General features: G+C 43.8%; 1 protein-coding gene across 1 annotated transcript in view; it reads left to right on the top strand.

The window, feature by feature from the left end:
* Nucleotides 1-14,282, top strand: part of sbk3 (SH3 domain binding kinase family, member 3) — a 19,653-nt gene extending 5,371 nt beyond the window's left edge. The window contains exons 2-5 of the mRNA XM_037536791.1: nucleotides 4,310-4,454; nucleotides 5,948-6,150; nucleotides 10,223-10,507; nucleotides 11,769-14,282. Of these exons, the coding sequence (XP_037392688.1) occupies nucleotides 4,310-4,454; nucleotides 5,948-6,150; nucleotides 10,223-10,507; nucleotides 11,769-12,260 (1,125 nt within the window). The 3' untranslated portion in view covers nucleotides 12,261-14,282. The remainder of the gene's footprint in view (nucleotides 1-4,309; nucleotides 4,455-5,947; nucleotides 6,151-10,222; nucleotides 10,508-11,768) is intronic.
* Nucleotides 14,283-14,775: the final 493 nt, after the last annotated feature.

Genomic DNA, 14,775 nt, shown 5'->3' with positions numbered 1-14,775 from the left:
ACCTTAGCTGGCATCACAATCAGGACAGTCTATGGAACCATCATGCGTCACCCAACACAGATGTGGGATATGCACAGCAATCAATGCTGAAAAAAACCTACAGAAATTAAGGGTCTCTGTTGGTTCCTGATGGTTTTGTAATGTGTTTCGGCTTTTCTAATAGGTTGATATCACGATGGAAAAGGGTCCTGATGGTTTAACGGGTGACCAGTGGCTGACCCTAAATGCATATCGCTGCTGTCGGAACAAAACCTGGAAACTTTACAGCAGAAGGAAAAAACTTACTTTACTTTTAATGGAAGTCAATGGAACCAGACGTCTTTCCAAGTCATTTTGGGCCGTTTCTTTTGGCCCATTCATCATGAAATTTAGACACAATGTACAGGCCAACAGGTATTTTCCAACGATGACAAAAACTGAAAAATGACGAAAATGGAGATACGAGGTTTTGTTCCGACAGCAGCGATTTGATGGTTTCCTAGTGAGATCTAAAGGTGTTCTACAGGAAACTAGTGGTCTATATTGGAAACTATTAAACCAATTGCCACTAGAAAGCAAAACTACTACTAATAAAACCAATTCAGAATAAAATGAGCTTTCACTCTAAATTGTGCTAATTAAATTTAGAAATTTAGAAATATGGGTTGTTCTTTTGTTCCTTTGGTGGAACATGTAGATAATAGTAACTCACCATCTGTAAAACTGGACTGTTTCTCTACAGTCGCCTTTTTTATTGAAAGAATATGTGAGGAAAGTTTCAAATAATTGTAACTTTTGAGGCTGAGTTTTTAATTTTCATTTCGTTTTTCATTTCAGTTCCGTTTCACTTTTTATTTTATGAAACTTTACTGAGCATGCGCAGTGAAAGGTTAATAATGTTAAGCAGTAGTTTCGGTTTTAAGGGTGCTTTAAAATTAAAATAAGGCAATATTTCAGTTTTTGCTTTTGTTTTCAGAAAAGTCGGTTTAACTTTAGTTTTTATTTCAGTTTTAGTCTTAATTTTTAGTATTATGACGGACGCTGACGGAAAATTTCTTTGTAATTCGCTGGTCGAGATGTAAACATCGTGATTCAGAGCGGTTTGGTGTGAAATGGTTCAGATGTCTTTGCAGTGGTGGTGATGGGAACCAGGCATCGCCATGACTACAACACCGATATAGACATTTTATTTACTAGTAAACCTAACAAAAAGTTTTCTTTGGGGACTAATTTGCCAGCATGTAACTCTCAACCACAAATGGATTAAAAAAGGTCTTTTTGGCCTAAAATCTTACATCAAAATGAACATAAAAGAGTCAGAGGCGGACGTCTGGTTCCTATCACCACCACTGTGAGCAGCTCTGATCTATTTTAAGTTTAAACCAAGTTTAGACACATAAATACAAACATTAAACAACCCTACAATTCCATTATTACTGGAACTTAATTTATGTATTAAGTCTCATAAGGAACATTTGCGCTGTTCAAATATACCCTATATGGACAAAAGTATTGGGACACCTATAGGCACTTTTGTAACATCCCATTCTAAATCCACAGCTGGAGGCAGCTGCCTTCAAAGGTTCCTCTCTCTTTGAGCAGCACCTTAACAGTTTAGGAACCTTAGCAGGCGACCTTAAAGGCAACACACCAGGCAAAAGGTGTTTAATGGGGTTGAGGTCAGGGCTCTGTGAGGGCCAGTCAAGTTCTTCCACACCAAACTCACCCAGCCATGACTTTAAGGACCTTGCGTTGAGCTCTGAGCTCTTTCGAACGACCCATTCTTTCACAGATGTGTGTAAAGGCAGACTGCCTGGCTACGCGCTTAGTCTTATACACCTATGGCAATGAGACTGAATAAAAACACCTAAAGTCGGTGATTAAGAGGCGCGTCCCAATACTTTTGTCCACACAGTGTACATGTCTTCCTATGACAGCAACAGGAATTGAGGACTCAACCATATTTAGTTTGCTGGACGATTAATCAACTCGACAGTATATTTAAGGTGCGCAGACGTGACCTTTGATCCGTCCAGGTCGGGCTGGCCTTGAACAGTTTGACGGCCTTATTTTAGGTCAGGTTAGCGCGTTGCAGGGAAAATGCGGCGAGCTGCTGCATGTGCGTCTCTGCTTGGCGCTGCATCAAAGACCACTGCTGTCAGCTCTCTCAGCAAGCCGAGAACAGCTTGGGTAGCCCACTTCATGTCACCTAGCAACCCAGAACACACTACGCGCTCACGATACACCCTACACACTCCATCCCGCTCATAACGGAATACCAGCTAAAGCCCTGCAATTAAGTGGTATGCCACTTGTGTGTGTTCCTTGGGGGAACAATGCGGCTGAACAGCGCTGGTACTCGTTGTTAAGGGATATGCTGGTATGGTAAACATCCCTAAATGATCGGTAATTAGCCCGGGCTATGCTCGACGCACGTACGTGCGAAAGAACTTGAAAGGTCACTGATAAATATAGCGGGGTTCGGACAACGAGCCGATAGCTCTAAAGACGTGAAGGAGTCAGACAGGGTGCATTTGCAGCAGCTGTAGGAGTTAATAATGGTATTGTCTGCTCGGCGCTCCATAGCATGAATGGCGTGAAAGCGGCGGGCTAGCCGCAGCACTGACAGATGGGAGACCCCGTGTCAAGACTGTTATATAAGAGCACACTTATAGACCTGCTATGCGTTTTCCACCATAAAGCTGTCACTGTCATCTGACAGACCACCGACCCTTGTATGCTCCGTCCTTTCGCAGGTGCTGGCCTGGGCAAGCCACGCCAGTCAAACCTGGGCAGGCTGGATGCTATGCTAGTGCTAGCTGGATAGCATGCCTGGCACATGTTTTCCATCCGAACGCTAAAACCGTTCGCCCCCATACACAGTACATATACTTTGACATTAATAATGTATTAATGTATTAATTATGACTTTAGGTTGGAGTTTGGAGTGCTTCAAGTGTAGAGTTGCATGTTAGCGAGCTGGATTATGCTAGCTAATCAATCAATCAATCAATCAATCAATCAACTTTTAGTCTCGGAGAACACTGAGGGTGCCCCTCACATACAATGTTGCCGAGTTACTCCAGAGTGAGGGACTGATGACATGTGAGAACATATCAGATGATAAAAGTAAATTTAATAGATGGAGACTCGGATCAGGTAAAGTATAAAAAGTGAAACATTAATAATCATTTTAAAAAATGCATAACAATATAATAAATAAATAAATGAATAATAAAACAGAAATGAAAACATACATAAGGATAATAAAATCAGGTTAAAATAGAACGAGGAAGATAAGATAGAAAAAATACTAATAAACAAATGTATTGAAGTGACAAATATGAATAAAACAATGATAATAATAATAATTCAAATAAGAATAAGAATATGAATATGAATAAATGTATAAAATAACAAATAGATAACAAATGAAAACTAGGCAGGCTGGAAGACAAGCATTTTGTCCAGTTTGCTTATTAGCTTCATTTTTTCTTTCTTTATTCTTTGCAGATTAGTTTAGTAAATCATTTTAACAGTAATGTTCTGAAGCTATTTATACAGCTGAAACCACTCCAGCAACATTTTCCACTAAATCATTTCATATAAGGCCTAGTCTGTCTGTCCTGTGTAGCCTGTGTGCTGTTAAAATCTGTTTAAGAAGGTTAAAAACTAGTTTAGACCTGCTATGCAGGACAATAACAGGTGGTCTGAGGGTGGACCATCACCAGCAGTGGTGAACAGTCAGCGGGGTGCCGACCTTATCAAGCCAGCAGACCGATATATGCTCGCTATCTGGGAAGATACGTCAGCAAACCTCACATTCAACCTAAAAACGTCAGATTTTAGGCATACACAATAAATATAGTAGCATGGTTAGGTCAAATAGTGACAGCACAATTTGCATTTTGATGATATAAAAGCCCAATTTATTCACATTGTTTTTTTCAATATTGAACATTTGAATAATTCTGATAAGCGTGAATCAATAGCGCCTCCTAAAAAAGTGCTAGTGGAAGTAAACGACTCTACTGCTATGGCATCCTAGCTACACCATGAACAGTAAACAGCAGTCGTGCTTTAGAAAACATTGTATTTGCATTTTCCTTGTTTTTTTGGTGCTATAAATATAACACATGTAGTGAAATATGTATTAGAGCCTTTTAGACATTGTCAGCACATTCAGACAGTACTGTGCTAATACTGAAAACAGTGATTCTGATTTTTGGCATCGTGGCAGGAAATGTCTCGTCCATCGCTACAGACTCCGAAAGTGTTGGGAACCCACAGATCCAGTTTAAACTCAGCACAGAATGTGTTCTGTTATCAGGACCCCATGCAGGAGCTGGACGAGCTGTGCTATCTCACGTCCCAGTCCATGACATCAATGGTGACCTCAGAACACTTCAAAGTGCTGAAGAAGCTGGGAGAGGGGTCGTACGGCAAGGTCATGCTGGCCGTGCACAGAAAGAGAGGTAAGTGCCGCGTAAGAAAACCAAGCACCTTTAATCTCTATGATCCTGACTGTGGAATGTGAAGACGGTACAGACGGAAGACGGTTTTGACTGACCTGTGACTCGACAGGGACTCGAGACTAAAGACTTTCAGTGTTAAACTGGGGCCACCAACTTTATTGAGGTAAATGAATGAAACCTTTCATAGTCAACCTTACATTTTTTATCCTGTAATGTTTGATAGGGTCATACACAGTCGTACGCAGTCATACGCAGTCATAGATAGTCATAGACAGTCATACACAGTCATATGCGGTCATACACAGTCGTGCGCAGTCATACGCAGTCATAGATAATCATAGACCGCCATACACAGTCATATGCGGTCATACACAGTCATACGCAGTCATAGATAGTCATAGACCGCCATACACAGTCATATGCGGTCATACACAGTCGTACGCAGTCATAGATAGTCATAGACAGTCATACACAGTCATAGATAGTCATACACAGTCATATGTGGTCATACGCAGCCATACACAGTCATACGCAGTCATAGATAGTCATACACAGTCATACGTGGTCATATGCAGTCATACACAGTCATAGTCATACACAGTCATATGCGGTCATACACAGTCGTGCACAGTCATACGCAGTCATAGATAGTCATAGACCGCCATACACAGTCTTATGCGGTCATACACAGTCGTACACAGTCATAGATAGTCATAGACAGTCATACACAGTCATAGATAATCATACACAGTCATATGCGGTCATACACAGTCGTACGCAGTCATAGATAATCATAGACAGTCATACACAGTCATAGATAGTCATACACAGTCATATGTGGTCATACGCAGTCATACACAGTCATACGCAGGCATACAGTCATAGATAGTCATACACAGTCATACGCAGTCATAGATAGTCATACACAGTCATACGCAGTCATAGATAGTCATTGACATACACAGTCATACACAGTCATACGCAGTCATAGATAGTCATACGCAGTCATATGCAGTCATACGCAGTCATAGATAGTCATTGACATACACAGTCATACACAGTCATACGCAGTCAAATGCAGTTATAGATAGTCATAGACAGTCATACGCAATCATAGATAGTCATACATAGTCATACGCAGTCATAGATAGTCATAGATAGTCATACACAGTCCTAGATAGTCATAGACTGTCATACACAGTAATAGATAGTCATAGACAGTCATACATAGTCATATGCGGTCATACGCAGACATACGCAGTCATACGTGGTCATATGCAGTCATATGCAGTCATACACAGTCATAGACAGTCATACACAGTCGTGCGCAGTCAGACAGTCATACATGGTCATACACAGTCATTACTGCAAAAATGTTCAGCTGTAATGGAATCTAGCATTTCAACCTGCAGGTGAATTGCCACCTTCAGCCTGACGCCAAAAGCTTGGCAAACAAACCCCAGCCCATATCTGACCTCTGACCTCTTCTCTAGGCACCCCTATGGCCCTGAAGTTTTTCCCCCGTTGCTCCACCACTCTCCTGGCTTTCCTGCGCGAATACAACCTCTCCCTGACGTTCTGCACCCATCCTTCCCTCACACGTGCTCTGGGAATCTTCTTCTCCACGCCGTCCCACTACATCTTCGCCCAGCAGGCCGCTCTCTACGGAGACCTGTACGATGTCATCGTGTCAGAGGTGAGATGTGTGGGTGTTGAGATGCACCGATGCACTGATCTAACGATGCATCAATGGACTGCATCAATGTCAGAGTATTTTGGAATACTAGTAGAAATTCCAGTCAAGTTTAAATCAATATTTGGCTCATATTTAGTTCAATTTTACGCATCGATTTTGGAATGTTAGGAATAGTGATGTATGTGCTGCAAATTCTCAGGCTAATTACAATAAGCAAAAAGTTTGTTATATTGCGAGATTTTGTTTCACAAAAACAACTGATCTGTGGGGCAATTTGAGATTCCATGATGCATTGATATTGATGATTACTGCCTAAAGAATCATAATCAATTTCAATCATTTTAAGCCCAAACCTACATGCCCTTATTTATCCATGCAAACAGCTCGTTTGAATGTTGTTTGTTTGCTTGCATGTCAATGCATGCTCCTTCCACGACACCTCAGCATAAGTTGGCACGATTTAGCCTCCATATGATATTCCATATCATGTATGTACTGTGTTGAAATTGCATTAAGATGGATAGAGATGCTGTGCAGTTTCTTCATGGAAGCAGGGGGCTAAAATTCCATTAGGCACGTCCTTGCTCTCATATATACATTTACATATGTGGTGCCACAACAACTGCACCTGTCATCACCTGAATGTAATCAGTGCACTCAGCACACTACTGAGAAACAGGGCTGTAAAAATACACCTGACGGTGATTCAGCTGCATCGATTTTGTAATGGTAGATTCGATTTGTATGTATGTGATCGGCCTTTGGCCAAAATAAAGCTCTTACACCATTTTCCAAGACGAAAATGCTTTGTTGTTATTATTACTAGTATTATTACTATTGCTTGACATTTTTGAACATCGGAGCTGAAACCTCAAAACAACAGAAGTTTGCAAGTGCCATCAGGACCAGTCATATAAATAAGGAGGGAGACAGTTATTTAGAGGAAAAGAAATTTCGCAGCTTTTACTGCTGATTTTTAGCAGTTTTAACTCAACTACTTCTGACTGTTTTGCCCCTTTATTTTAAGCCTCTTATTTATTGCATGTAGCACTTTGGTAAAGGCCCATTATTGAAAGCTGAGTCAAAACTCACAGGTGCAGCTGATAACCAGATCGAAATTCTCTACTCAAGACTTTGGAGATGGGAAATTCAGACTTGCACTTCAGAGGCATGAGATCTGACTCAGACTCAAACCTCAGAGACTCAAGACTCAGACTTGCACCGCAGAGACTTGAGACTCAACTCGGACGCACACCTCAGAGACCTGAGACTCAACTCGGACGCAACCCTCAGAGACCTGAGACTCAACTCGGACGCAACCCTCAGAGACCTGAGACTCAACTCGGACGCACACCTCAGAGACCTGAGACTCAACTCGGACGCACACCTCAGAGACCTGAGACTCAACTCGGACGCACACCTCAGAGACCTGAGACTCAACTCGGACGCACACCGCAGAGACCTGAGACTCAACTCGGACGCACACCGCAGAGACCTGAGACTCAACTCGGACGCACACCTCAGAGACCTGAGACTCAACTCGGACGCACACCTCAGAGACCTGAGACTCAACTCGGACGCACACGGCAGAGACCTGAGACTCAACTCGGACGCACACCTCAGAGACCTGAGACTCAACTCGGACGCACACCTCAGAGACCTGAGACTCAACTCGGACGCACACGGCAGAGACCTGAGACTCAACTCGGACGCACACCGCAGAGACCTGAGACTCAACTCGGACGCACACCGCAGAGACCTGAGACTCAACTCGGACGCACACCTCAGAGACCTGAGACTCAACTCAGACGCAACCCTCAGAGACTTCAGACTCAACTCGGACGCACACCTCAGAGACTTCAGACTGAACTCAGACGCACACCTCAGAGACTTCAGACTGAACTCGGACGCACACCTCAGAGACTTCAGACTGAACTCGGACACACACCTCAGAGACTTCAGACTGAACTCGGACACACACCTCAGAGACTTCAGACTGAACTCGGACGCACACCGCAGAGACCTGAGACTCAACTCGGACGCACACCTCAGAGACCTGAGACTCAACTCAGACGCAACCCTCAGAGACTTCAGACTCAACTCGGACGCACACCTCAGAGACTTCAGACTGAACTCAGACGCACACCTCAGAGACTTCAGACTGAACTCGGACGCACACGGCAGAGACTTCAGACTGAACTCGGACGCACACCTCAGAGACTTCAGACTGAACTCGGACGCACACCTCAGAGACTTCAGACTGAACTCGGACGCACACCTCAGAGACTTCAGACTGAACTCGGACGCACACCTCAGAGACCTGAGACTCAACTCGGATGCACACCGCAGAGACCTGAGACTCAACTCGGACGCACACCGCAGAGACCTGAGACTCAACTCGGACGCACACCTCAGAGACCTGAGACTCAACTCGGACGCACACCTCAGAGACCTGAGACTCAACTCGGACGCACACCTCAGAGACCTGAGACTGAACTCGGACGCACACGGCAGAGACTTCAGACTGAACTCGGACGCACACCTCAGAGACTTCAGACTGAACTCGGACGCACACCTCAGAGACTTCAGACTGAACTCGGACGCACACCTCAGAGACTTCAGACTGAACTCGGACGCACACCTCAGAGACCTGAGACTCAACTCGGACGCACACCTCAGAGACCTGAGACTCAACTCGGACGCACACGGCAGAGACCTGAGACTCAACTCGGACGCACACCTCAGAGACCTGAGACTCAACTCGGACGCACACGGCAGAGACTTCAGACTGAACTCGGACGCACACCTCAGAGACTTCAGACTGAACTCGGACGCACACCTCAGAGACTTCAGACTGAACTCGGACGCACACCTCAGAGACTTCAGACTGAACTCGGACGCACACCTCAGAGACCTGAGACTCGAGACTCAACTCGGACGCACATCGCAGAGACTTAACTCGGACGCACACCTCAGAGACTTGAGACTCAACTCGGATGCACACCACAGAGACGAGACTCGGACACATACTGCAGAGACTCGAAACTTGACTCAGACTCGCACCTCAGACACTCAAGACTCGACTCTGACTCAACTCAGAGACTTGAACCTCGATTCAGACTCACACCTTAGAGACTCAAAACTTGACTTGCACTTCAGTGATTAGAGATTCTACTCATACTTGCACCTCAGCAACTCAACACTTAACTTAGGCTTGCACTGCAGAGTCTTGTTTCAGACTTAAATCTGAGAGACTAGAGACGTGACTGAGATTCACTCGATACTGCAGACCGTTGTCTTGGACTCCAAGTACCCCATAGACTCAAGATTCAACTTTTCCCATGACTCAACTTAGACTCACATATTAGAGACTTGAGACTCAAAACAGTCCTGCAGCAGAGAGTCCAGACTTGACTCAGAATTGCACCTTATAGACCTTCTTCACAGCCATGCTGAGCTGGACAATCTCCCAGCTGGTAGACCAACAGTTTCCCCTTCTCAGCTACTGCCTTAGCAAAGCCTGGTAACAGCTTCTTAAGGGGATCACAGGTGAAAAGCTTACAGATTAACCCCTTAAATGGCCAGGGCCCTTTATTATGCACTTCTCTAACCTATGAATAGCTCAACTAGTTTGTGCTGGAGTCCCTGCAGCTTCTGAATAGTAAGCCTTAGTGTGTAATAATTCTGGGATTTTAAGGGGTAAAAAAATGAGCTAACAGGCAGCAAGAGTGTAATAAACATGTTTAAAACATGAAAACCCAGAGAGATGTAGACACAAACTACAGGCTCAGAAACAACATGAAAGGCCTTGCATACTGTAGTAAGTCTGGCTCTCATTAAATAGTCTTTTTAAAAGTCTTAAATGAAACCAGCTGCATCCCAGTATATTTTACAAATGGGTGGAACACAGGCAGAACCATCAGTCAGAAGGCCAGAAGAAATTATGATGGGCAAATATAATTATGACTCATACCAGCATAATTGACTGAGATTGTGGTGAAGTTTGACACTGCATGAGGTCATACATTTCCACCCACTTTCTCTGTCTCCCTTTGATTGCATCTCTCTGTAGGTGGGGGTGACTGAAGAACAGGCTCAGAGTGTGATGTCCCAGCTAAGCGGTGCCGTGTCCCACCTGCACTCCCTGGGTTTCGTGCACCGGGACATCAAGCCCGAAAACGTATTCTTGTATGACCGCAACTGCCGCTGGGTCAAACTGGGAGATTTTGGCCTGGTACGAGCCCGGGGGGCCCAGGTGCGCCCCGTCTGGTACAACTCACCCTTCTGCGTCCCAGAGGTAGAGCAGGCCAAGGAGGGGAAGAAAGGAAGCAAGGGAGAAGAAGAGGAAGAGGAGGAGGTGAGCAATATAGCAAAGATAAAACATCACAATATTTTTGCCTGAATTTATTTATTTTAAGCTGGAATGAACAAAAGGCACATTTAACATTATGGTATGCTCTTGTCCCCAAACTCCAAGGGAGGACAAAGCCCTGGAGAGGAGAACTGTGAGTGAGTGATTGACGGAGCCCTTTGTCCCGCCTCCCTAACACTGCACCTCGCTCCACATCTCGGCTGCCTGGGTTGAATGGAAGATGTAGTCTAGTGGCCTCAATACGGAACAGGAGGGCCTGGGTGACGGAGTTCAGGCCTTCATGCCTCTTGGTGCAGTCATTGCTATCATCCCCTCTGTGGTGTCTTTGCAGTGTTTATTATTTGTGTGCCGTCCGCCACTCGCAGTTCTCCTCTCTCCGCCGTCCTCGTGGGACTTCATCCTGGCTCTTGCAGCCATCATCAGGGCCCGGGGGACGGGCGCATGCCATAAACCCCTTTGCACAGTAGCCGTAAAATGCAACACATTTTAATAAGAATATGTATGGTTTTTAAAACAAGAACTGACCTGGATTTCCATCTTCATAGCTGAGCAAGCAAGTCAACATTCATAAAAGCATTTTATTGCGTTCAAACAATCTTATTTTTTAGTGGTAATTGATGTCAAGGTAGCTGCCTACTAGGCCCAGAAAGCTCTCATTGCTCACTAGCAGCTCAACATAACCCCAATATTTCATACAAATAGAGCCAAGAGGGTCCTAGTTGATCTAATATTTGGAAAATATCTCTTGATTATATTGACTACAAATATCTGAGGGAATGGCCACTAGGGGGCCTGCAGAAAGAACTTTTAAAAGTAATTTTGAACCTAATTTCTGTGTGCTCCATCTGTAACATACCATTGTTTACCATAAACAATAAATTTGATGCATTCCCTAGTACCTCAACAAGAACAGAACATCTGTTGACGTACAATAGAAGTCATTGGTCATTGATATAATACAGATGTGGCAGATAGAGGTCAAGTTGAAAAAGCATTCAAAAAGTATTTAGGAAGGGAAAATGATACAAAAAGGCACAAAAAGAATAAAATACTAAAATTTGATGCCATCCCATCAGCTACTTGTTATGCAGTTGTTGTGCACTTGTTATTTACAAGCTCTTTTTATGTCTTTTAGTGGTTTAATGTCGTAGATGTACTGACCATATCCAGTATATACTCAGAAAAGCTTAGTGTATTGTGATTTATCATAATAACAACAACATATCGCCATGCTGCCCACCCCTAGGAGGAGACATGGATGTCAGTGGAACCAAGTCTGGACAGCTGGGCGCTGGGGATTCTCATATACTGCCTGCTAACGGGCTGCTTCCCCTGGGAGGAGAGCACCTCAGACGACCCTGGCTTCTGCAAGTTCAGAGACTGGTTCAACTACACGAAAGAGAAGGAGGACAGGGAAGGGGGACAGAACGGATGGAGTCACAGCAACAAGAATGACAGGAGGGACGGTGGGAAGGGGGCAGAGGGGGCTGTGCCTTCACAGTTTGAATCTTTAAGCTCACTGGCCCTCACTTTGCTCAGGAAGCTCCTGAACCCTCTCCCATGGCTCCGGGCAGGGCCAGACGAGATCCTGTCCTACCTCGGGGGAGCCTGGCTGCTGGAGACAGAGAGAGCGGAGAAAAGGAGAGAGAAAGAGGCACAAGAGGAGGCCAAAAAGATACGAGAGGGAGGAAGAGGAGTGGAGGAGGTCAAAGGCAGGCAAGGGAGAAGGGAGAGATAGAAAGGGGAAAAAGTAGGGCTGCACTATATGGACAGATTACTCGTATTACAATTATATTCCCATAGTGGAAAAAAGTGAAAAATAACAATCAGGTGCCGCTTAAAGTCAGTTCTATAATTTGGACACACAGAAGCAACAAATAGTTTCCTGATGAGCGAAGTTTGAACATCTTTGAAAGAAAGTGGGTGAACACATTTCATTCTTGTGACTGAGTTTATTTCATTTTTCCATCACATTTTAAAAGTACTGTAACATGTGCAAGGCTCCCTTTGGCATACGTCGCTTTGAGGCAACATTGAGAGACAAAGAGGAAAGAAATGATATAGATCAGTGTTCCCTGCAGTGGTGAGGCCTGAATTGTGACTGGCTAAATCCATTCTACGGTGGTACCATGTTACTTCTAGGCAACAGGCATATTTCTGCAAATTCTCATAACGAAAAAAAAAACCCCAAAATGAAATTGAATGTTGAAAAACAGATTTAAAAGGTGTCCACTAAGAGACAGTGTGATGACATACATGCCTTTTATTGACTTACTCAATCTGCTCCCTTTATTGTTAACCCTGTCAGCACTTTTATATCAAGAAATCTGCTTGCAATAATATGAAATTCCCTCATTGCTCGCTAGCAGCTCAACATAGTCCTACACAATGCCCTAGTTAATCTTATAATATGGGAATTCCCCCCAGTTTAGTCAAACTGAATTCCTCTCAGTAGTCAGAACTCCCCCAGTCACACAATACCTCCAGCACTAGGAGGGTGAAGGCCAGCACAGGTTTCATCCAAGCCTTGTGAAGCGCCACAGCATCTTTCCAAACTGCCAAATTGGACAGCTGAACACGTTCAGAGGAAAGCACCAAGTGCCAGATCGGTTATGTCAGCTAAAAATAAATAAATAAATAAATAAATAAATAATAAGGCACCTGCACCGAGTGATGGGGAGACGGAGGGGGCCATTCTACCCACCCAGAGAGATCAAGGCCAATTGTGCTTTCTTGGACTCCCAGCCACAGATGGCTGTATCATCACCAGGGATTGAACTCAATCTCCTGATACAGTCAACGCTTAGACGGTTCCTCTCTGACTAGGCCTACAGAAAGAGGAGAAAAACAGTTAAGAAGTATCTTGGACGATTTATTTCACACTGTCAAACATGCTTACAATGAAGCGGCTAAGCGCTCGATCATTGACTCAACCGAAAAAACAACGTTTCTGTAACGCTGCACAAACGCAAGAAGACGCCTCTGGATCTTAAAAATGGAAGTCTGTTTAATGAGAGAGTTATCAGTGCGCAAGTCCAAGTAAAACAATCTCAGAGCAAATCCAGTAACCCAAAAACCAAGCAGGGGTCAAAAACCAGAATAACCAAAACATACAGGCAACCAGAGCAGAAGGCCAAACCCAAAAGCACAGAAACCAGAAAGCAGGCAAAAGGTTCAAGGCACAAGTAAACTGGCAATACCTCAGAAAGAGGAGAACAACCCGAGGACGGTTTCAGTTCTGAGACAAACACACGCACAGGTGAGTCGAATTAGAAGTCAGGTGACTGAGAACGAGGCAGTTTCGCGTGATTGGAGACGTCGCTGGGACTGGAATTATGGGAAATGGAGTCCTGGAGACCAATTTCATTAGACCAGCATTATTTTGACCGAAATAGTTTCCTTTTTGTTGGATTACATGAAGACTGTAATTCATCGAAACACTGTGGTCGAGATGCTCTCAGCACGCAATAAACAATATTGTGATTGGTCAGAGGGGTCATTTGCATATTGCAGCCCTCTATGGTGTAAGTATCACCAAAGCCAATATCACGGTAGCGATTAACAAATGATACAGTCGTGTGCAAAAGTTTGGGCGCCCCTGGTCAAATGACGTGTGTTTGGCTTACTAAGTGAAGACAAAGTATATAGAAGATAAGAGGATATTTAACATGAAAGCAAGTTATGGCACATATTATATTTTGTTTTTTTTTTTCCCCAATATGTTCAACTCAGCAAATAAATAGAATGTGTAGCAAAATACATATTTAAGGGTGTTTTCTGTAGAAAATGTGTTTACAAAACAGAATTTGATGTAATATGTGACTGTATATTGTGCAGCCCTACAAGAAAGAGAGGGGGGGGGGGGGGGGGGGGGGTTATAAAAGGAAAAGCTGCTGAACTTTATTTTGTATCAAAGAGTGTTTATATTTTTGAATACAGTGTATAAATGTTACTTTCGCAATATAAACTAGACGTGTTACTCATGTTGTGATATATTGTGACGCACAATGCTGCAATTACCATTGTTTATGCGACCGAAGCCCAGCATATCATGCATTTGTAGAAACACGTTATCTTCAATGTATTTGAAAATGTATAACGTATAAAGTGTTATGTAAAGAATTTTAGCGTGAAGCATGGAAAGCTGAACAGTCCTGACTCATCAGAGATGCCGTTACATAATCTGCATAACTGTAATTCAAGAGTAAATTCAACAAATTCAGTTTTATTGTGGATTCAAAGATTATTATCGG

This window comes from Pygocentrus nattereri, chromosome 3, assembly GCF_015220715.1.
Source record: "Pygocentrus nattereri isolate fPygNat1 chromosome 3, fPygNat1.pri, whole genome shotgun sequence".
NCBI lineage: Eukaryota > Metazoa > Chordata > Actinopteri > Characiformes > Serrasalmidae > Pygocentrus > Pygocentrus nattereri.
The sequence above is the reverse complement of the archived record's forward strand: the minus strand, read 5'-3'. Positions and strand labels throughout refer to the sequence as shown.